At 46.2% G+C, this 24,335-nt stretch overlaps 2 protein-coding genes across 5 annotated transcripts in view; both read right to left on the bottom strand.

The window, feature by feature from the left end:
• SNX10 (sorting nexin 10) overlaps window positions 1-1,781 on the bottom strand; it is a 66,441-nt gene extending 64,660 nt beyond the window's left edge. For 2 of the 4 annotated variants that reach the window (XM_073333652.2, XM_078851767.1), the window contains exon 1: window positions 1,589-1,775. The gene's annotated coding sequence lies outside the window, so the exon portion shown is untranslated. Of the gene's footprint in view, window positions 1-1,588 lie in introns of all 4 variants that reach the window. The other 2 variants (XM_073333653.2, XM_073333654.2) reach the window with 2 other exon arrangements.
• Window positions 1,782-9,423: 7,642 nt separating this feature from the next.
• LOC140907518 (uncharacterized) lies at window positions 9,424-15,440 on the bottom strand. Its single transcript, XM_073333662.2, has 2 exons — window positions 10,693-15,440; window positions 9,424-10,024 (listed from the first exon to the last, which is right to left on the bottom strand). Exons 1-2 carry the CDS (start codon window positions 11,192-11,194, stop codon window positions 9,777-9,779), a joined length of 750 nt encoding a protein of 249 aa, XP_073189763.2. The 5' UTR covers window positions 11,195-15,440; the 3' UTR covers window positions 9,424-9,776.
• Between the last annotated feature and the right edge of the window lie 8,895 nt (window positions 15,441-24,335).

Here is a 24,335-nt window from a genome sequence, read left to right on the forward strand (position 1 = left end):
AAGGCTCAAGCTTTATAAACCCATCTGGTGCCTTGGTGACGTGAACATACCACTTACAATGTTTTTAGAAAAGCTCAGTGGAATTAAAGCCTTATTAGATAATGCTGGGCATAGTACAGGACTTCTTATTTATAGTCAACAGCAGCAGTTTATCAAAGAAAAAAACCCTATGAAATCACAGTAACAGTGTTCTGTGTGATATAATTTTGCTTAACAGCCTAGGACAGGGAGAAATTATTTCTCTGTTGCTCCAATTAGTACTTTATACTATACTGGAGAAGCAAGTCCTGTGATAGCTAACAAATTTGCAAGAAAGGCATATTCTGAAAGGGAATCAGTAATAGTTTTATACCAAATGTGGGATCTCAAATGGAAAAAGTCCCCAGTGTACATATAACAATCACACCCTTCGGCACATACTGCTATAGCCAGCGTCCCCAAAGGTGGCAATAGCTCAAATCTAATTCATTCACCTAAATTTCATTAAAAACTGCATCCCTTCACTCCAGTAAGCCCGCCCAAACCAGCGGCCCATTCTGCAGGAACTGGGTCTGGCAATAACCACTATGTACTGATCTATACTACTACTATACAGTAGTGCCTTGATTGTGTTACAGTACGGTTTGGTTTTCCTGCATGCACAAGACCAAATCCTGTTGCAACTATGGTACCTGTAGTACAATTATTGTATCATTTGCCCCAATCCATAGCCCAGACTGGGTCTGCACTAAGATTTTCTTAAAATCTCCCACTCATTACACTAGCACTAGTATTGCTGGTGAGAGTACTAGCCTAGACCCGTGGCTAGCTGGGCTCAGGGGATCCCCCCTCACCTGACTTAGTGGTATGAATACAAATAACCAAGGTACACGTTTTCCCTCACCACTGCTACTGCAACAGGGGGAGAGCTACCTAAAATTGCCACGGTAGGCATGGACTCGAAGAGCGAATACCAGACTATACAGCCCGTGGCATCTCCTATGACCGTCCCCATTAAGCGGCAGTGTTGGGGCAGCGGTGCCTTAACATCCACTCGAACACATATCAAGAAATTCATTATCCCTTTTGGCGCTTCCCAGACAACTCAAGACAGTAAGGGCTGGTCGAGGGGGGACGCGCTAAATCTCACCGGCCGCCCCTCCCGCTTGAGCAGGGGAGCCAATGACTCCCCTCCTAGGCCACCCGAAAGCAAAGGCGGCTCCCTTGGACCCAGAGGGTTGTGAACGAGGATCCCCCGTCTCCACACACCCCGACATCCCCATGCCCGGCTGGCGCGGAGCCCCAGACTCAGGCTACCCGGTGCGTCTGCCTCCTCCCCACGGGCACCCGAGCGCCGCAGGGTGACAGAGCCGCCAAGCGCCGGCCCGGGCAGAGCAGAGAGCGACATGACGCCCCGCCGCTCCCGCCCCCGGTCCTCCTCCCCCGCGGGGCCAGGGAGCCCGCCCGCCCGCCCGCCGGACAGCGCAGCTGGGGCCCCCGCGTGCCCCGCTTGTCCTGTCCACTCGGAGCGGCCGCTCCTAGCCGCCGCTCGGGAACGAACCCCAGCCGGGCCCCGCTCTCGGCCAGCAGCCGCGCCTGCCCTACTCACACCAACAGCGGCGGCTCCCGCGCTCCCCAGCCGCGGCGTCGGCACAGGCTCGGCAGCCCGGCCACAGCCGCACACCTAGTCCGAGCCAGCCACGGGCGGGGACTCGGCGCTCACGTGTCCCGCCGCGGGAGGAGCTGCGGCTGCCGCCAGGGCCGGCTTGGCGGGCGGGCGGGACCCGCTGGGAGGGCGCGTGGGTGGCTGGGGGAGGCGGGAAGGAGGACACTCGTCCGCGCTGGAGGCGGATGGGGTCTGCTGGGCGCCGGCGTCTGCGGCTGCACAGTCAGTCACGCCATCCTGCGGCTGCTGCAGCTGTGCTTCCGCGGGGGGATGACAGCAGGTGCCTCTGGCTGGGTGTCCTGTGTGAATCAGGCTGAGGATGACCTCACCACATCCGGATATTAGGGGCTTTGGTTTAGACATGCAACTATACCCCCCTCCCTCTGAACAAAAAACAAAAACAAAACAAAAAAGTGTCCTGATTTTTCTCACTTGCTATCTGGTCACCTGATCTGATTTAGCATAAAGCAAAGTTCAGTAATAAAATATTCTGGGAACTTAAAGGGCTCTCTGCAAGCCAAAGCTTGTCTCTCTCACCAACAGAAGTTGGGCCACTAACAGATATTACCTCACCCACCTTCTCTTTAAAACATCCCTTTGATATTCTGCAAAAAGAAAAGGAGTACTTGTGGCACCTTAGAGACTAACCAATTTATTTGAGCATGAGCTTTACAGCTCACGAAAGCTCATGCTCAAATAAATTGGTTAGTCTCTAAGGTGCCACAAGTCCTCCTTTTCTTTTTGCAAATACAGACTAACACGGCTGTTACTCTGAAACCTTTGATATTCTGCACTCCACTCTGGTTGCCTAACCACCCATTTCAGGATCCCGCTTCTTGTCTTCAACGTTTTCAAGGGGGCAATAAGGCAGATGAACCCCAGATTGGGGACAGGTACTCTCAGCTGTGGAATTTATTGCCTCCATGAAATTTACAACCTCTAGAGCCTGAGTTTTGCCACCTTAGGTGCAGCATGCAAGGCTTATCCCATTCAGCTAGCCTTTTGCTAAGCACATAGTTGTGAAATGGCCAGTTACGTGCCCTGGGATAGAGGTCACATATTTTATTTCTGGTGAGTTAGGCCCATTTGGGGGCTTAGAAGTACATGGGACCACAACAGACTGGGGACCATACAGTGTACCAGACTGTACGAGGTCAGGTTGTGACAAACAGAATTAAGGAACAAAAGACTTTCTATCTTAGATATAAAATAAATGACCCAAGACTGCAGATGCCTTCATACGTAGAGATTTCACTCAGGCATACTAGCACTCTGAATCTCTCAAATGTATCAAGGCAGAACATCTTTTCTTCTAGGAGTCCAGCAAATCAAACTTCCCTTTATTCCCTCTTCAAGAAAAGCTGGGTTTTTTAAGTCTTTTATTTAAGAAAAAAGAAAAGTGAATTTAAGAGAGACACCTCCAGCTCATTTTAATTTAAAAATAGATTTTGGGGAGGAATCCATTATGAACTCAGGATGGCAACAGTAGTAGCTGTCAGTGAAGAAAGGCAGAGGCAAGCCACAAAAACCACATTTCAGGAATCTACCCCAGTTGTTACCCTAGATGTTGTAATCTAGCAACTTCTGCAAATGAAGGAAGAGCAGTAAGCAAGGAATTCAGATGGGCCCATAAGCCAGTGATCAGCTAAGGGGTGGGACGTATAGTGTAGAGTCCAGGGACTTGGGACTTGTCTACACTGGCAAGTTTTTTTGATTAAACTAATGTCACCAAGGAAAAATCGACAAAAGCAAAGTCACCAAAGTGTGTCTACATTTTCTCCCTCTGTCGACAGATTGTGTCCACATTCTGGGCACCTTTGTTGACAGTGAGAACAATGGACTATGGGTATGTATCCCACAATGCCTGGCGGCACCATCCGTCACTAGGTGTTGTGGGAATGCGGAAACGGAGCATGGCGCATCCTGGGATGTGCAAAATGTACCATCATGCACCGCTTTGTGTCCCAGCCCTCCACAGGTCTTTGGATTCCTTTCGCACTGTTTTTCCAACTGTCATTCTTTTGTAGTGTGCGCCAGCATCTGCAGTGAGAGAGGATGAATCCCGCACTTCTCTCCTATGTGCTGTTAGCTGTCAGCTGTCGTGAGGACATCGCGCATGGCAGCACAGTTACTCGCAAAGTTAGCAGAAGATGAATCGCAGGCACCCGAGTGTGATATGGACGGCAGCAACTTATCAGTGCTTTGTGCATTCACAGAGCAGCTGAGTATGGTAGACCGTCGCTTTTGGGCTAGGGAAACAAGCACTGATTGGTGGGATCACATTGTCATGCAGGTGTGGGATGACGATCAATGGGTACAGAACTTTAGGATGCATAAAGCAACCTTCCTGGAGTTACGTTTCCTGGAGTTACGTGCTGAGCTATCCCCCAACCTGCGGCACAAGGACACCAGATTGAGAGCTGCCCTTCCGGTAGAGAAGCATGTTGCAATCACTGTGTAGAAGCTGGTGAATCCAGACTGCTACCGGTCAGTTGCAAATCAGTTTGGAGTAGGAAAGTCCACTGTTGGGGCTGTATTACTCCCAGTGTGCAGAGCAATAAATCACATCCTGCTGCATAGGACCATGACTCTGGGAAATGTGCATGAAATAGTGGATGGCTCTGCAGAGATGGGTTTCCCTAACTGTGGCGGGGCGATTGATGGCACACACATTCCAATTTTAGCGCCAGACCACCTTGCCTCTGAATACATCAATAGGAAGGGATACTTCTCCATAGTGTTGCAGGTGCTTGTGGATCACCGGGGGTGTTTCACGGACATCAGTGCAGGCTGGTCTGGAAAGACACATGATGCATGCATCTTCAGGAACAGTGGCCTGTACAGAAAGCTGCAGGCGGGGACTTTCTTACCAGTTCACAAGTTCACAGTGCGGGATGTGGAAATGCCCATGGTAATCCTGGGAGACCGGTCTTACCCCTTACAGCCCTGGCTCATGAAACCTTACACAGGGCACCTGGACAGCAGCAAGGAGCATTTTAACAACAGGCTGAGCAGGTGCCGCATGGTAGTCAAATGTGCCTTTGGCCGTTTGAAAGCTCGCTGGAGGTGTTTAAATGGCGGGCTAGACCTTACCAAGGATAAAAATATTCCCGTGGTCATAGCTGCATGCTGCACTTTGCATAATCTGTGTGAATCTAAGAGTGAAATGTTTGCTCAGGTGTGGAGCACTGAGGCAGAGCGCTTGGCTGCACAGTTTGAACAGCCAGATGCTAGGGCTGTCAGAGGAACCCAGAGGGTTGCTATTAACATCAGAGAGGTTTTGAGTCTCTAAGATTTCTGGTTTATTTAAGCCATATTAAAAAATTGACTTGAAACCTGAATTGAGTGTCACAGCTAAATACAAGGTGGAACAGGTTGTTTAGCAGAAGGAGTTAGCACATATCTAAGCCCCTTCGTTTTCAGCTTAAACCAATTTTTACCAAAAAGTCCCCGGGTTTTACAAAAGGTATTATTCATTTTTTTCTGATTTTCACCCTACTTTTGTATCATTCAAATATACAAAAATAACTTGTTTTATTAAGAAAATACAATACATTGCATGAGATATCGTCTATATCAGTAATACATTAGTCTGTGTGTATATGCAAAGCTGCCTGTTGAAGTAAGGCTATGTATTAGTCTAGAAGGTGCACACAATAAACAAACAGGCAGGCATGCGAGCTCTGAAGTGCGTGTGCATCTGAATGTACTGATGAATCTCACACCCACCACGTACACATTTCAAGCTGTTCGCAGATAACAGTTTAAAGATTTGACACACTAAAATGGGAAGAAAACAAAAATCTGTATCAGAATACATTTCAGAACATAAGGTAGTATTCAAAAGTTAAAAAAAAAACAAAAATAGGAGAAAAGGATGAAGTTGAGTGTATGCGCAGCAAATGGTGTGGCCCAATTAAATGTAAATAGTTATAGGCTAATAGTTCTAAATCTACCACAATAAACTGTTTATTCAAATGAAAAGTTTTATTTGGGGATTAGAGGTATCTTGTTTTTTTAAACTCAGAATTGGCCTTGTGTTTTGAGTTCTGTTTTAGTTCTGCAGCAAACCACATTGATGATCAGAATTCAAAGCATTAATCTACTGAACACTTCCCCCCCCCATCTTTCCATCCACTAAAATAAATCCCAATATTTACCCAGGAAAATTATTAATAGTTTTTTGCCCTGATTTTCACCTGTTTTTGTTTTTGCAGTAATAAACACCGATAAATTCCCAAGAAAAATTAAATAAAATAAAAACTGAAATTGAAGGGCCCTGCGCATATCTCATGGGACCATTCAAGGTGAAGTGGTCCGTTAACACCTCTCCAGTCACAGGGGACAGAGGGGAAAAAAAGCTGGTGGGCTTGTTAGTGATTCTGCTTCAGTTTGCAGTAGCGTTAGCAAGCAAGCTTCGGCACTGCTGCACAGCCCAGGCACTGGGATGTGGTGTGGGCACCTTGGCCTTCAATGCGTTCTACTTGCTATTGCCTTTATTGTCTCACTAGCAATGCACAAAAGTGCTGCATCTTTGTCTGCCAACTCATTACAACCTTTTGCTCCAGTGGACAAAATGGCCAACAAGGATGAGAGAGTGTGACTAGTTGTGCATGACCTAGTATCATTTTAAACAACTCTCTGTGCAAGTCTATCAAACTCAACAGAGACTCCATCACTGAAGGCAAGAGATGAGTTGTGAATTTAGTTCTGAATATAGGGAGGCCTGGGATCCTTTGTTTTCTTACTTAGTGCTTATATCAAATATGATCTGATCTTTCCTGTAAGACATTGAATTGAATCAAGTTCTAGGGGGAAACTATGTTGTGTGGCCTCAGACAATAGAAAGAAGATGGTTATTATTAATTTGAATGACAGTAGTACGCAGAAGTTTCAATCAGATCAAGGTACCATTAGGTCAGGCACTGTGCAAACCCTTAGGGACAAATGTGAACAAAGGTGACTTAATTGTGATTACTTATGAAGCAACATGCTATCCAGAATGAGTAAAGGTATGAGAATCTGGGCCCTAACAAGAGATACTCCCTGCCCCAAAGACTTGCAGTGGATGTAAACAGTGCAACACCCAGCTTGTGTTTACATCAGTCTCTTTTTCTGAAAAATTTGCCGTTATTGCTAAAGCTGATGCAGTGTTAGCAATGATGGGAACACTAGGCAGGGTTCTAGGTGACTTCTGGGATTTTAAATCACTGCATCCTGTAACCCTGCTCAGTGTAGGTTTATATGATATGATGGTAAAAGCACTGATGTTCATCTGCACCTTGTCTGCATGAAGGCTCCCAACTTTGCCACATACTAGGGAATTTTTAGGGCAGGCCAATAGCAGAGTCTACCTGGGTCAGTTAGTGCACAACACCTTAATGTGGACTAAAATTTACACCCCTCTGGTACAGACTAAAGCACTGTGTAGATAAGCCCTAACACTGACAGGGACACAGAGTTACGTACACTAGCTATGTGCACAATTCAGGTTTCAAGTCAATTTTTGAATATGGCTTAAATAAACCAGAAATCTCCTTGAGACCGGTAATCCCCCACTGGCCACCTGTGAGTCATTTGGTCCCATTTTCTGCCCTTGCAGTGGATTATTCTGGCAATGGTAGTTTCAGTTTGGTGATTCAGGCCTGGTCTACACTTAAAAAGTTCTGTTGGCATAGCTATGTCAGTTAAAAGTATGAAAAAAATCACACCCCTAACCGGCATCGCTGTGCCAGCAAAAGCCCGAGGTTGATGCAGATATATCGGCAAAAAAGTCTTTTGCCAGTTTAGCTTATTTCATTCAGAGAACTGGTAAAAGCTATACTGGTAAATGAACCTGGAATTAGCTGCATCTCTGCTAAGCAGTTCTGCTGGTATAGCCTAAGGCATGGTCTACACTTAAAAGTTTTACTAGTATAACTATGTTGGTTGGCAGCGTGATTTTTTTTTTTTAACTGATACAGTTATACTGGAAAACACACTAATGTGGACGCAGATATACTGGTATAAAGGTAACTTATCAATATAGTTATTCCCCCATTCCCATACAAGAATAGCTACACTAGTATAAAGCGTCTATATACTGCTATATCTTTATCCACACTAGGGGTTTCAGAGTAACAGCCGTGTTAGTCTTTATTCGCAAAAAGAAAAGGAGTACTTGGGGCACCTTAGAGACTAACAAATTTATTTGAGCATAAGCTTTCGTGAGCTACAGCTTACTTCATCGGATGCATTCGGTGGAAAAAACAGTCATGGACAGGGACGGTGGGACATTCTGGGTCCTGTCCCAATGCCCCATGATGCATCACTTCGCATCCCAGCAGTCCCTGTGCTTCCATCCACATTTGGCACCATCTTTCAACATTTTTTGTACTGCGTGTGCTGTCTTCCCTTTCAGTCTGCAGGAATGGATCCCGAAGTGCTGAGGAATATGCTGATGGGTCTTGCCAGCACGTCACGTTTGGCAGTCGAGTTACTCCTTAAGCTACAAACTGACAGTGAGGAGTCCGACGACAATGTCGACTCGCATAACGCATATGACATGAGATTGCTTGTGGCATTCATGGACATGCTCACCACCGTGGAACGCTGCTTTTGGGCTCGGAAAATGAGTGGTGGGAGCACATCGTCGTGCAAGTCTGGGATGACGAGCACTGGCTGCAGAACTTTCGGATGAGAAAAGTCACTTTCATGGGACTGTGTGATGAGCTCGCCCCTACCCTGCAGCGCAAGGACATGAGATTGAGAGTTGCCCTGATGGTGGAGAAGTGGGTGGCTATTGCAATCTGGAAGCTGGCAACTCCAGACAGCTACCAATCGGTCACTAACCAGTTTGGAGTGGGAAAGTCGACCACTGGAATCGTGTTGACGCAAGTTTGCAGGACCATTAATTGCATGCTGCTCAGAAGAACCATGACTCTGGGTAACGTGAATGACATTGTGGCTGTCTTTGCATAAATGGGTTTCCCTAACTGCGGAGAGGCGATAGATGGGACACATATTCCAATTCTGGCACCAGCCCACTTAGCCTCTGAGTACGTTAATTGGAAGGGTATTTCTCTATGGTTCTCCAGGTGCTTGTGGATCACTGTGGACGTTTCATTAACATTAACGCAGGCTGTCCCGGAAAGGTGCATGACACATGCATCTTTCAGAACACTGGCCTGTTCAGGAAGCTGCAAGCTGCGATTTTTGTCCCAGACCAGACGATCACCATAGGGGAAGTCGAAATGCCCATTGTGATCCTTGGAGACCCTGCTTACCCTTTAATGCCGTGGCTCATGAAACCCTACACAGGGAGCCTTGACAACAGCAAGGAGTGGTTCAGCAACAGGCTGAGTCGGTGCAAAATGACTGTGGAGTGTGCTTTTGGCTGTTTAAAGGGCCACTGGCACTATCTGTATGGGAAGCTGGACCTGGCCAATGACAACATCCCCACAGTTATATCCGCGTGCTGTACCCTCCATAACATTTGTGAAGGGAAGGGTGAAAGGTTCACTTAGGCATGGAACGTGGAGGTTCAACACCTGGAGGCTGAATTTGAACAGCCAGAGAGCAGGGCTATTAGAGGGGCCCAGCACGGGGCTGCAAGGATTAGGGATGCCTCGAGGGAGCAATTTGAGGCTGAAAATCACCAGAAATGTTTGTTGCCCTGCACAAGAGTGAAAAGCAGTGGTTCCAATGTTAGTAGGAATCGGTGTTTGCTACATTGACTTGCAGTGCCTGTAGCTTTCCTGGGCTAAGGTATCTTTAACTTAATGCAATAATAAAGAATGTTTTCAAAGCCAAAAATCCATTTATTGAAAAGAAACACAACTGCTTGGGAAACAGAAAGGGCCAGGGGGTGGGGTGGGGAACGGTTCAATCACAGATTTGCGTATGTCCTGGTATAATACTCAGACTTCCTGTCTGGAGTGCTGTGCAATGAGTGCTGCACTTCAGGCTGGCTAAAATGCATAGTGATGGGAGTTGCAGTGGGTAAGGGTCATAGTTTGCAGGGCTGGGTGGTGAAACTACAGGTATTGGAGGCAGCTGGTGGCGATAAGAAAGTGGGTTGGAGGTGACATGGGGACACAAGGGAAAGAGTTTTGGGACAAGGGCTGGGGGGGGGCAGCGGGCATGGTAGTTCTCAGCCTGCATTTCTACAGCGCTCCATAATGCTTTGCAGCTGCTCCGTGCTTTGGTGCCGGCGATCCGCATTCTGCTGGCGGACCCTCTTTCCACTCTCCCACCACTCCTGCGCTTTCTGATTTTCATTAAGGGACTGCCGCATTACTTCATGCAGCATGTCCTCTTTGCTTCTACGTGGCCGCTTCCTAATTCTTTGGAGTTTTTCAGTTGGTGATAACAAGGACAGCTGAGATCTCAGAGTTGCATCTGTAAAGCCAAAATGCAACACTTAACAGAGGCAGCATTGTTCACAGCCCCCAGAGCAATGATTCCCCCGTACTTAAAAGACAAGCACAGTCTACACAATAGCAGAATTTGCCCATCCCAAAGCGAGTGCACATAACCCACAGGATCCCCAAAATGGTGAGTAAGCACAGGGGCAAGGGGGACTGATTGTTTCACAGCTGTACTGTCCTCTGGGGTTCTGTGCCTTGGGGAGAACTAACAGCTGCAGGGGGCCCCTATACTGAACACTGTCCCCACATTTTCCACAGGAGTTTGTCCTGGAAGATATCTCGCTGCTGAGGGTGACCTGGGAAGCAAGGGATGGTCTTCTACTACAAAGTGGCTTCCACCCTGGCCCATATGCAGCTTGCCTGTGTGCAGCAGTGGTCCCCCCGCCCCTCATGACACAGTGGCGCAGACATGTTAGCCTGACTGGGACAAGGAGCACAGTAGCTCTGGAAAGGAACCTGCACAAGTTCATTTCCCAGCTTCTGCATGAGACCTTTGAAGAGATCACTGAAGCCGATTACCGTGATATGAGAGAGCACCTCAACGCCCTATTCCGCATCTAGGCATACATGCAGCCCTAACTCTCCTTACCCCAAGAGCCCACACTGAACAACTTCCTTCCCAAACTAAAAGCCGCTTACTGGGAACCTCCTCTGGTGTTTGTCCTTCCCCACGCACCATCTGCTGCGACTGGCTACCTTCCTCCTGGCTTGAGAACAGCTCCTGGCTGCATGCATCTAGGGAGGCTGGGCTGTCTCCCTCCTCCTCCTCCTCCTCCTCCTGCCTTATTGAACTGGGCTCTGACATGTCCATGGTGGTCCTCGGAGTGGAGGTGGTGTCGCCCCCAAGTATTGCGTCCAGCTCTTTGTGGAAATGGCAGGTCGTGGGGGCAGCACCGGAGCGGCAGTTTGCCTCATGGGCTTTGTGGTAGGCATTCTGCAGCTCCTTCACTTTAACCCTGCACTGCAGTGCGTCCCAGTCATGGGCCCTTTCCATCATGTCCCTTGGTATCTGCCTGAAGGTATCATAATTCCTACAGCTGGAACGCAGCTGGGACTGGACAGCTTCCTCCCCCCAAACACTGATGAGGTCCAGCACCTCGCCATTGCTCCATACTGGGGATCGCCTGGTGTGTGGAGGCATGGTCACCGGGAAAGATTCGCTGACAGCACTCCATGCCTGGCTGAGCAAACAGGAAGGGGATTTTCAGAGAATTTAAAGGGCGGGTCTGACAGTTGGTCACATGAGGGCAGGGCAGTAGAGTTCAAAGTGACGACCAGAGTGGCTAGAACAGGCATTGTGGGACACCTCTGGAGGCCTATCAGAGCGCATTAATAGACCAGGGCGTCCACACTGGCGCCGCGGCGCTCCAGCTGGTGCTCAGCAAGTGTTATGCTTCTCGTTGAGGTGGATTACCAGGAGTGCTCCAGCCGTGGAGTCTGGGCGTTCTACGTGCCTTGCCAGTGCAGATGCGTCGGGAGTTAGGGCGCCCAGGGCTGCTTTAATGCACTCTAACTCGCAAGTGTAGCCATGCCCGTAGGAAGAACTTATGACACTTAAAGAAAAGTATTTTTCACTTGCAGCAATTGTCCTTCAAGTACCACTTTCAGTATTTACTTGTTTTTAATGTAATTTATTTTATTCCTGTTTCAGATTTTTATATTCTGTCTCTCTTGCACATCATTTTGAATTGGAACTGTGCACTACATTTTGCTATAAGGATAGGGATTGCAGACATTTTCCAGATGGAACAGAGGTTGGAAAACATCAGGACTCAGATGACTGTATGAAGTGAGCTACAGAATGTACTTGTGAACTATACAAACTTTCCTATAGGACTATTTTGCTCTTTCATACTCCTATGCTATAAAAGGACCTGGGCCAAATCATTCCCTCATTACAAAATACAGGGTCCATGGAGGGTACAGTGTTCATGGAGTGGAAGACTGCACCAGGATCTCCTTGATGAGTTTCCTCAACAAGAGGAGGAAGGGTAGGGTTTGGACAGCATTCTGCTTCCAAACCTCATGGATTCCGAGGGATCTACAGTAAACACACATGACCCTACTGCTTTTGCCATTGCTATTATCCTGCACTGGTGGTGAATTATGCATCCTGTTTTTGCCAGTGTAGACCACACATGCCTATCTCCAGCTTTTGGCTGGTGGCTCCAACTTTATATTCTGTTCTTCAGCCACCACCATCTCAGGCTTTTAGTTAGCTGTGGATGGGTTGGGGCCATTGGCTCAACCTGCATTCCTTCCTTCTCCTGCCAGCCAGTCAGGCTGCCTTCAACTCTTTCATGATCTCCAGTGAGAGACTCAGAGGATGTTGCGGGGAAGAACTCAGAGTAGGAACCACTGACCTGTACCAAGGAAGGGAGCCAGGAGCAAAACTGCAAAAGTAGAAGGAGCTCCTGCAGCTGCTAAGTAAGGGGCCCCACCTAGCCCATGTGGATTCACGTGGGGGAAATGGTGGGAAGGGCTGAGGGGGCTGGAGGAAAAAAACTGAGGGTCTGGGGAAGGACTAAGGCCCAGATGCTCAATGGTATTTAGTCACCTAACTCCCATTAATGTGAGGTAGGTGCTTAAATATCTTTATGGATTTAGGCCTAATAGAGTGGAAGAAGAGGGGGAATTAATGGATTGTAGGGAGGGATAGAAGTGGTGGAGGAGGGAAAATTAATTCAGTTGGGGTTAAGCAGAAGACGACTGTGTTTGTGGACAAGTTTTGCATGGGGAATATTTACAGCAATATTTAAAGTTTGCAAAAAGGAAACAACTGTTCTTCAGATATCACTATTTTTGTCAGACTTTTTGTACCTGACAGATTTTGCATAGACACAGCTGCCTAAAACTGTGTCTACACCAAAATTTTTGTGACGTTCTGTCACAAGTGCAGCTCCAGCTGTCATAGAAATGATGTAGACGAGCTGTTGGTGTTTTTAACCACCCCTTTTCCAACCCACTGTGTGAAGGGCTTGTCTACATGGGGAAACTGACCAGCAAAACTATAGCAGAATAATTGTAATTACTCTACTCAGAGTGACCTGAAGAAGAGCTCTGTGTAAGCTCAAAAGCTTGTCTCTTTCACTAGCTGAAGTTGGTTCAATAAAATATTTTACCTCACCCACCTTGTGTCTCTACTATACTGGGACCAGCACAGCTACACCAATACTGCATCCACTCAGAGTAGTTATTCTGGAAAAGGTCACTTTGATTCAGGAATAAAATAATATTGGCAAAGATATCACTATGCCGGTCATATTCCCCATGTAGAAAAGCCCTAAGTATCACAGTGGTTGAAATGCCACTGTTGTCAGGTGTGATGGGTGGGCACTGAGTGGTGTTGGTGGAGGTCAGACTTGATGATCTGGTGGTCCCTTCTAGCCTTCAACTCTGTGACTCATTAATACCTTGCCTGAACTGCCAATTGTCCCTTCAATTGTGTTCTATCAGTGTCGATCCCATGCACCCGAAAAATGCCACATTGGTGCCTGGTTGATCACTTTACAGGATCCATCTCATATGCACCAGTTCATATATGGGCAAGCTGTACTTCTTTGACCTTGCCTTCAATAACAAACACACACAGCATAATACATATTAAATAAAAACAAAATGAAAAAACTCTCTCTCTTGCCCTTGAAGAGAGAAAGAGGGAATCATACATGACAAATATTAATCTTTTGTTCTGTTTTTGTACAGTGCCTAGCACAATAGGGTCTTGGTCTGAGACTGTGGCTCCTAGGCACTACTGTAATTCAAAAAATATAATAGTCACACTGCTTAATGCATTTCTGGAAGGCCTGTAGATATGGTCATCCATGGTATAAGAATCTGAATAGAAAAGAATGTAGCAGTTTGTTTAATTCAAAGGGAACCTTGTCAAATGCTTTATATTTATTATTGTTCAATAGCTGAAAACGCTTTCCCTCAACAATTTTGCCCTTTGCATTTGGCGAATAGTGATTCACGTTGTTTGTTTTCATTTAAACAAGCACGAAACAAGCAGGACACATTCGGTTTATTCCGTGTGTCTGACTCATATATATATTTTTATCCTATTTTCAGAAATATACAAAAATAGAAGAAAGGAACTGAAAGCAGTTGGATAATATAACCACAAAATAACTCATTCCATCGAACTGTTTTGACAGATAATCTTGTATCTAAAATTGCTGGAGGCATAAAGCTGTTGGCCTTGTTTTGTCTTTGTGTGCGTTTGTGACTGGGGGAGGGTTTTGAATAGGACAGAGGACAAACAAGTTTTTTAAGATACACAGTTACTAGAAATTCTAATGACAGAAATGCACCTGACTCAAATTACTTTTTCAAGTGAAACACCATGTGTGTTTAAACAGTAACCCCAAACTTGCAGTCTTAAAGGCGCCCTGCATTAGAAATAAAAGAGTTTGTGTGTTTGTGGTCTGTTTTGTTTGCCTTATTTTTTTAAGAGCATGAAAAGGGGTTGTTTTGGTTTTTAAAATCTGCTTGGTTTTTTTACATTAGGAATTCCAATCTTATGTACCCTATTATTCTTGGATTACTCCATGGAAGACTTGATAACTAGTAGAAATATGACACCACTAGTCTGAAGAGAAGAAACTGAGCAATGGAGAGAGGAAAAATTGTTTAATGAAAACTTAATTTTGTGATCACCCATTTAATTCAAACAGCAGACTAACACTTTAGGAAAGATTCAACATCCCTACCTCCTTCCCTGAGAGCTATGAAAGCTCCAACTCCAGCTCTCAGGTACTCCACAGAGTCCTCCAGCAAAGAGGGAAGACGAGCAATGATATTCTCTCTGTCTGTTTTTGCACATCACTTTTAACAAACCCACACACATAAATACTGAGTTGAATTGTACAGATTTCTTGGTTCAAAAGTTGTGGCCATAGTTTGTTAAAGTGATGGGTTCCGTGTGGTCAATTCAGTTCCATAAAAGGTGGTGTGGAGGTGCAGGTCCTCCTTCCACCGGACTTTTAGGCGTGTTGGTGGCTTGGAGGATGCAGAACATAAACTCATGTTGTAACTGACTGGCTGTTGAGTTGGCAGCAGCATCCTTAATCCTCCAACAGGGACTGGATGCTCCCCTATTCCTTCAGTCCCCAGGGTGGGGGGGCATGACCGCAAGCCCTAGAGCCAGCCCCACCTCAGAGACCCCTGGAGGCCCTGTGCAGTTCTAGCACTGTCAGGGCTGCCCTATCCCAGTCCTGCATCCAGCAGGAAGCACAAGCCCCAGCCTCTGCCCAGCCCCATTCACCGTGGCCTTCCCTTTATTGGGGAATGGGGCTTAGAGAAATGGTAGGCAGCAGCAGGGGAGGGTTGGGGGTGGGAATGTGGGGCTTTGGGGAGTGGAGAAAAGGGGTGGGGGAGGGTTTTGGCCCGGCGATGTTTTACTGGGGGCATTTACTGGGAGGGTTGTGCAACAGGAGACTGTGGCAGGAGGAGGGTTTGGGACATGGGCGGCACGTAGCTTAGGCTGGGGATGGCTGTGCCTCCCCAAACAGCTCCACGTGGCTCCGACCATGTTCCACCCCAAGGCCCCCTCCTGCTGGCCACTAGTTGCCCCACACCCCAGCCCAGGCAGGCTGCCTCCTCTTCTGGGAAGCCTACTGGGTGGGGCTGGGGCTGAGACTGGGAGTTGGGGTAGCACTGGGGCAACACCGCCTCGTGCTCTTTCAGGGGGTGGGGTGCATCACCCACCCACACGGCACTCCAGGGTTGGAGGCGCTCGTGTGGCCCAGGGCTGGGGGGGATGGCCTGGTGGCCGTGGGGGGGAACTCTCTGGGCTTTGGCAGGGGAAGGGGGGTGGGAGGAGCAGGGCCTCAGGTGGAACGGGCGAGCGGGGGCAGGGACTAGCCCTCCCCGCACCCATGGTTCACCCACCGCCCATGGTTTGGGTTTATCTGAGGCCTGGGAGGGAGTTGGGGTGTGTAGGATAAATATGAAATTAAAGAATTAGAGTTAGCTTAAGTTTGGTTAAGGAAATATATATGTGTTGTAAAGAAAGGCCCTGACTAGCAAGTAGAAGGAAGGCCTTGAAAATAATAAGTGGAAGGCCAGATGGAATAAAGTAGGGAGGATATCTGGTTCAAAGAATAACTAATGAGATAAGGAGAAGTTTCTAAAAAGAAGGCCTCTGACCAACAGGGGTAACTGCAGATGATTTTAAATAAACAAAGAGAACCGGTCTCAAAATGAGCCAACGTGCATAGGCGCCAACTAGGAGGGTGCTTCGGGGCTGGAACACCTATGGGGAAAAAATGATGGGTGCTGAGCACCCACTAGAAGCACCATATCAGCTCCCCCCCAGCCAGTGCCTTCCGCCTGCCGGCAGCCCTGCTGATCAGTGCCTTCCCCTCCCTCCCCGTGCCTCCTGCCCACCGAGATTAGCTGTTTTGCAGTATGCAAGAAGCTCTGGGGGGGGAGAGGGGAGGAGCAAGGATGTAGTGTGCTTGGGGGAGGGGGCGGAATGGGGTGGGAAGGGGTGCACACACACCCCCGGCTGATTGGAAAATCAGCGCCTGTGCTAACATGGACCTTCCCAACCCCCACACCAGTGTTAAAGCTGATGTGAACCCACCTGCAATGGAAAAACGAACAGCAAGAAGGAGGGGAGGAAAGGCCTTGGGAAGAATGGAGGTTGTAAATCTTATCTGGATTAAGACTGGAAATAAAGGTGAACTCAAATTGGTTTTTAGATGAGGTCAGAATGACATACCTTGTTTGCTGAAGGGGGTAAAAAAGTAAACTCTTAAAGGCTTCATTGCTAGTATCTGCCTGATCACACTGGGGCCAATATGGATCTAAACACCCCTGGAATTAGCCCATGTGTAAGTATCTTGATAAAATGCTTATGAATGTTTTGTTACTTTTCGGATGTAGTAAATTGCTTATTGTTTAGGCTTTTTAGGCACATTTAGAACAATTGTATAAGTCCTTTACATTAGTGTTTGGTGGTTTCCCATATTAATAATTTCAAATATTAATAATTCCAACTGGGTGTGTTTATTTGGGGATGGGGTAGCAGGGGGTTGAATGGGTTTAAACAGGAGCTGGGGGTTGTGTGGGGCTGTGGGAACGGGGTGGGTTGGGGGTTTATAGCAGGGTGGAGGGGTTGGGTGGGAAGCTGTTGGAGGGGCTGGGAGCCACAGGGAGCTATGTGATGGTACCGGTGGCCACAGCTAGCTATGGCTGTGCCTGGCTCCCTCATCCACAGTCATTCCCCCTCTCCTCTCCTCCATCTGTCTCATTTACTCACTCCATGGCCCTGACCCCAACCCCAGACTTCACTTGAAAGCACCTGGGAAGGACGGATTGCTGGCCCGCTGCACCAGGGACAGGGCTGGCTTGCTGGGAGCTGTCTTCACTCAGGACAGCCTCTGTCCACAGCACCATATTGTGCTGCAGACTCATCTCGCTGCCGGTCACCAGGCTCTAGTAACTCTCCCTTGTCTTGCTGCTGCGCAGCCAGGAGGCTCAGCGCCAAGCAGGCCCTGATGCTGCGAGTGGCAGGGCTTTGCCTCCCAAGCTGGCCTGTGTGTGGGGGTAGTAGGGTAACTCAGATTGGCATGGGACTGAGTCCCTTCTAGCCCTAGCTATCTGCCACCTCTGAGGAGCTCCCTGGAGAGTCAGGTCTCACCCCATATGGGTCCCCGGCCCTGTCTTCCTCCTCATCCACCACTGTCCCCATCCCATGCATAGGTCACAACACCACTTACTAAAATTTGGCCCAGCTGCCTCTCCATTATGATGGAGGCGCACTCGGGCCAAATTTCAGTGAGTGCTGTTGCAAAAAAGTTGCAGTGTGTGTTGAAAGTTAGTGATTTTCTTACAGCCTTACTTATCTATTAGTCACAAACATAAGTAAACAAACAGCAAGTGAAAATGATAAAATATGTATGCTTCAATTCAATTTTCACTTTTGTGACAATAACAAATCAGACTATTATCATATAAAATAATGTCTGTTAATCAAATTTGTGTGGTTTAGGTGCTATTTAATTTATCCAGAAGTTTCTTATTACATCCCAAATAAATAGTTTCTGTGTTTGTATTTTGCAGAACTTTAGATCAATGCTTTGGCTGTTTTTGTTCAAGAAAAAGGACAGGGGCTTCTCCTCTACCTCCCAGTCCCCCTTCCTCCCTAGTTCTCCTACCTCTGGTTCTGTGTAGTAGACATCCACTAGTCGAAGGACAGGAAGAATAGGCAGCTAGGCCTATTCCCTACTGCGCTCTTCATGGGTCATCTTCTTGGTGGGAGTGTTAGGAAAGATATGGTCCACTGCTGATCTCAGTCCATATTCCCTTACTAAACAAAACATTGAACAACAGGATTTCTTGAGGATACAGTTTCACATGGAGCAACTGAAAGTGGCATTCCAATAAGCTGGCATCTCAGCAGAGGAAAACATGCATGGGATTTGAAGATAATATGGGAGAGTGGTCCATCATTTGTCTCACACCACAGTCCTGATGTCTTCAGAGATAGTAAGAGTAAGAAAGAATAAGAACAAGCCACCAACAGTCTGGTGGTCTGTCAGGGAGCCCAAAGGCCCAGGCTACCACATGTATTTGTCCTTTGTTTCCTTTAAGGCAGTGGAGCCAATGGAATTTGAAGAAACTTCTGCTGAGATGTTGCCCTCAATCTGCAGAATTTTGTGATTAATCGTACCTTACAAACCTTCAAAAAAGAGCTGCTTTTAAATCTGTTTTACAGATGCATTTCTAAATGAAGATCTCTTCAACATGGCAGGTTACTCTGATTTTCCACTACAGGGTTTCTTGAACTTTCCCCTGGAACTGGCCACTGCCAGAGACAGGATATTGGGCTAGATGGACAACTGATCTCATCCAATATGGCAGTTCTAACCACCCTATGTTAGCCACCTCACTAGTGCCTATCTAATTACTGTTGCTAAGACAAGCTTTCACTGTCCCAGGACAGAAAACTCAGCTGGGTGTCAGAGTCTACAGGATTATTATGGAGAGAGCACAGGGGGAGCCTATAGTGGGGAACAGACGGAGGGGGAAAATGTTTTTCTGAGGAGAGATAAAGGAAAACAGGAAGACTTGTTGAGGAAGGTGCTGAGTGATACACTGAGTCTGGGATGAGCGTAAACATCTGATGTTTACCACGGTAAACATCTGATGAAGTGAGCTGTAGCTCACGAAAGCTCATGCTCAAATAAATTGGTTAGTCTCTAAGGTGCCACAAGTACTCCTTTTCTTTTTGCGAATACAGACTAACACGGCTGTTCCTCTGAAGTCTGGGATGAGCGTGTTTCCTGGGAGGGGTGGAATTGAGAAGAACATGCAGGCTTACTGACCAGGTTGCTTTGGGAAGCTGTGATTAGGGCAGAGAGACAGGAAATGCTGGAGCTGGGAGAGCACCCAGGAAAGCAGAGATGTCAGTTATGGAGGGGAGTTTGGGGGAAGGCCAGAGCCTGGAACTATTGGGCAGAACCTCAACAAAGTTTGTCAGATAAAATGGCTGCATTACTACATGGATTGGGGAAAAGGCTGGTATCCATCACAACTTAGAAGAGTACAGTTGTTCTCCTGGTAAAAAGGAAAACAATTCCATGGGTGCATTGGCAGGGAAACTGTCCCTTTCCCACACCAGCACACAGAACATTTCTGATTTAGGGAACACAAGGATGAAGAGTCCATTCTAACAAAATTATAGGGCGAGGGCATAAAGCAAACCACCTTTAAATGTGCCCTTAATGTTGATTTTTATTATTAGTTTATTCATTATATCAAACTGGAGGGGTCACGAGGTTATTACGTGGGGGGGGTGGGTCGCAAGCTGTCAGCCTTCACCACCAAACCCTGCTGTGCCTCCAGCATTTATAATAGTGTTAAATATAAAAAAAGTGTTTTTAATTTATAAGGGGGTTCACACACATAGGCTTGCGGTGTGTAAGGGGTCACCAATACGAAAATTTGAGAACCACTGATACATAGCTCCATACGATTGTTTTTATCTTGACTTAATGGATTGTCAAGTAACTTGAGTACATAACAAAGTTTGTAAAGCTAGAGTGGATATTCCCCACACAGTCCAGGCTATTGTTCTTTAGACTAGGGTAAAGGTGTGTTTACCCTACATGTGTATAATGATTTATAATACAAATAAGAACAGATCACCTGCTCTGAGGAGCATGTTTGTTTCTACACTCAATTTTTGTACTGCTATAACTATTTTAGTTACAGGTGTGACGTTTTTACCCAAATAGTTGCACTGGTACAACCCCAGATATGGATGGAGCTTTACTAGAAAAAGGTACCTTGGACTGGTTCAGTTTATTTTCTTTCCCTGATGGACAGAATATACACAAACATAAGACCCTTCTACACCAATATAATTGCCTCCACATTAGAGGAGTTTCAGAGTAGCAGCCGTGTTAGTCTGTATCCGTAAAAAGAACAGGAGTACTTGTGGCACCTTAGAGACTAATAAATTTATTTGAGCATAAGCTTTCGTGAGCTACAGCTCACTTCGTCGGAAGTTGTACCACATTACCTATACAGATATAGTTAAAGTGTTACAACTTGTATATGTAGACAAGCTTTTTGGCTGCTGAATTTAACATGAACATTTAAATGGCTGTAGTTAAATGATGGTATTAACACCTCAGTTACAATATTAACACCTCAAGGGGGTAAGTATGAAGGGGAATAGGTGCCACAAGTACTCCTGTTCTTTTTGCGGATACAGACTAACATGGCTGCTACTCTGAAACCTGAAAATAGTGCATTCTGATTCAGCTGGCTTGTTTTAGCAGGGAGGAGGAGGCAAGCTGAAATGCCCTAAGTTGTTATTGGGAACTACCTCTTTTTAGAATCCTCTCAGCAGCACGTTTCAAGTTCCCTTCACAGAGGTCTTGGCTACATAACAGGTCATCTGCATCAGAAACAGTACAGTGCCACAAGCCTGCTATTGTCAGATAAACTGCGCTATCAGTACTGTCCATGTATCACGTACATCTTAGGAGAATGACTCCATATTCTCCTGTCCCACAGAGGCTATCGCAGAGAATTAGGACAGTTCTTAAAGAATAATTTTAATAATTAGTTTTTACTTAACCTCTGGCTTTTATGGCACAAGGCCACACACCATTTATGAAAATATGTAATAGGATTTTTCCTCACGTAAATGTTTGCATGGCCATTTTATAAGTGCAATAACAGTTTAGGGCATGTGTGATGCTGGACTATTGCCTCTTTTTGGTAGTGATGGGACTAAACTTTCTGAGCCGAATTGCCTAAGGTGCAGCAATATCTCATCACCACATGAATCATTACAAAGCCAGGAATTCTATTGCCTGATATCCTCTGATATGAAGAGTCACATCAAAGGAGGTGGTGTACTTTGCATTGCTACGATAACACAGACTGTTGCTTTGTCTGCTCTAAATTACTTGCTTAGAGGTTTGTTTGATATTGTCTTAGCTGGCCAAAGACTTTCAGGCCAAGGAATATTTTAGGTGTGTAAATATTCCTTAGCTATCCATTCTTTCAGACAGTTCATTGATTCATCACTTTCAAAATATGGTTTGATTTACCTATCTCAGATTACAAATCCCAAAACTCTACAGCCATGTCTTCGTTAGGTCTTCTAGGAAAAAAAATATTTGGCAGCACTAATTAAATCCTTAGTATAAAAAGGCTCTGGCAGTTTGGGGGCATTTAAAATCATCTGATAACCACCAATGCCAATATTAGTGCAACCAAACCAGAGGGGGCGCTGGTGGGAATTTTTTTGAGTAGACAAAACCTATTGGATTCTCAGCCCGAAGAATTACTGGGGTTGTTTTGTTTTATTGGAGCCAGTGTTAAAATCCTAGTAGAGACAAGACACAGGTAGTTTTTACCTTGATGTAGCTAGGTGAGGTCAACTCTGGATAAGGGTTACAGTGTCAACCTCACTTAGCTACCTCAAAATAACAACTGTGTCTTGTTTCCACTAGGATTTTACAGGGAGACAGCTAACTCATGTCAGTTATAGCAAGGCTGCATACGTCCTGGTTTGCCCACTGCCTTCTTTAACAGGATCCTTTTCTGCCTCTTGGAGACACACCTCAGGGTAACATCCTCCAGGATAGCCTGCAGATGAGCATGTGCAATTACTAATCTTGGGATTAACCTTGGGAACCCGTATACACTTCTCGGGGCACCCAGGACTGAGAGTCACCTTGTTGGCACCTGCCTCCAGCAGGTGAGGAGGGAATCTTGCCTGTGCCCACTAGATGTTAGCTCCCTAAAACAATTAGCCTGTCAGCCACTCAAGGAAGCACTCTCCTCTGGACTATACAAGCCCTGTCTGTCTTTTCCTTGCAGGGTGACAACAGATGCGCCCTAGCCCCCTAATCCCTTAAAAGTGTTCCCCTGTGGTATCAAGCCCCTGATTACTGGATATCCCTTAGAAGTCCCAGATCCTCTGTTCCCAAAGGAATAGTATCCTCCAGTTTACAGTTTCATCTTAGCCCCCAGGTCCTGTATCCCACACAGCACTTGAGTTCAATTATAGTAAAACAAAATGAAATTTAAGAAAGAGTAGACATTCAGATAGAAACAAGTCTGAGTGCTTGGAAAACAACTATAAAACAAAACCATAAAACACAAACTAGGACCTTTACTTATTAATAGCTACCTTTCCTATCTAATAGCTTCTCACTCCAAAGTTCAGTCTTTTGCAGTACTTGCAAGCCCCAAGGAACTAGGAGGACCCACAAAAACAACATGGAGTCCCGTGGCACCTTAAAGACTAACAGATTTATTTGGGCATAAGCTTTTGTTGGTGACACTGGGCACTACTCTAGGTAACTCGGGAGGGCGGAAGACCACGAGTGTCGAGGAAGCCCTCTTGCTCTAGGCCCAGGCAAACTGAAGCCCCTCCGCTCCTTGAACTTTTTGTGACCCTGTCCGACTATGAGGAAGCTAGCACACAAACAGACAGGTTTGCACATGGCTCGCTAGCCAAGGCCAGCTTCGGCCTAAGAAACGTATAAATAAGACAAAAATGTGTAGCAAAAACCAGTAACAAATAGAACCAAATAAAGCAAGGCTCGGGCAATGCTACTAAGAAATAACATAACTGACTGCTTTAGCTGATTGGCTACGGTATTGTACGGGGCAACAAATAATTAGTTGCATAAGCTTATATAGTAAAATAAAAAAAGGTATAAAATGTATACTGGAATCTGCATGCGGGGCTGTAGGATTTAAGACAGTTCAGTCTCCCTGCGCCCTATCTGAAGCTTCAAATAAAACTTTCTGCTTCTCCACCCCGTTGTGGTCATTGGCGCGACGCACACCGGACAACAAACCCAACTGTTGCTTGCCTCGGGCACTCTGTGCTGGCAACAGTTCTGTGGATAAAAAACCACTTCTTCAGATGCATGGAGTGAAAATTACAGATGCAGGCATTATATAGGAGGACCCAGTTTTTCATGAAGCACCCCCACTCATCAGGGTATCTCAGAGAATGGATCCAGAATAGAGTGTCTTTCTCCACCCTCTGATATACTGAATCTTTTGTCTTTTGTCTTTATTCACAGATCCCCTCCCTGTCAAAGCTTTCCTGTTCTTTTCCAAATGGTTTTAATGTTTATCGTTTGTGTTTGATGGCTTTCCATTGACTTCTCCAGATTGGTGCAAAGGTAGACAATTGAGCAATACATTATATAATCAGGTTTCAGAGTAACAGCCGTGTTAGTCTGTATTCGCAAAAAGAAAAGGAGTACTTGTGGCACCTTAGAGACTAACCAATTTATTTGAGCATGAGCTTTGAGCATCATGAGCATGAGCATCAGCTAGCCAGGGAGGGCCCCAACAACTCCTTTCCGCTTGAATGGGCCATGACCAAGACATATTTCCTGCTGATGCACTTTCACTCCAAGATAAGAGCATAATTCTTAATATAATTGCATTATTCCTTAAATATTACCCATAAACACATCTCATAATGATTATGAATATCTTTAAGTTACAAGCTTTCAGTAGAGACCTCACATACTATCCTTTATGGATAAATACCATAAAAACAGGGTATTAGGTGTAGTGAGTTTGTCAGGTCTGAGACAGGAGCAGCTTGCAAAGAACAATGAATTATTTTGTTGACCTAGCTACTACCTCCCAGAGAGGCGATTAACTACAGCAATGGAAAAGCCCCTTCTGTCAGTGTAGCAGTGTAGCTGCAGTGCCGAAGCTATGCCTCTGTAGCCGCTGTGGTGTAGATGTGGCCTGGGAAGAGCAGAAGGAAAAGGAAT

This window comes from Lepidochelys kempii, chromosome 2, assembly GCF_965140285.1.
Source record: "Lepidochelys kempii isolate rLepKem1 chromosome 2, rLepKem1.hap1, whole genome shotgun sequence".
Classification (NCBI taxonomy): Eukaryota; Metazoa; Chordata; order Testudines; family Cheloniidae; genus Lepidochelys; species Lepidochelys kempii.

Excerpts from the sequence above, each read along its gene's own strand:
- LOC140907518 (XM_073333662.2), bottom strand. The coding sequence starts at position 11,194 with ATGCCTCCACACACCAGGCGATCCCCAGTATGGAGCAATGGCGAGGTG. Across the intron at positions 10,025-10,692 it reads AACACCAGAGGAGGTTCCCA|ATGCAACTCTGAGATCTCAG; the intron begins GTAAGCGGCTTT and ends TTGGCTTTACAG.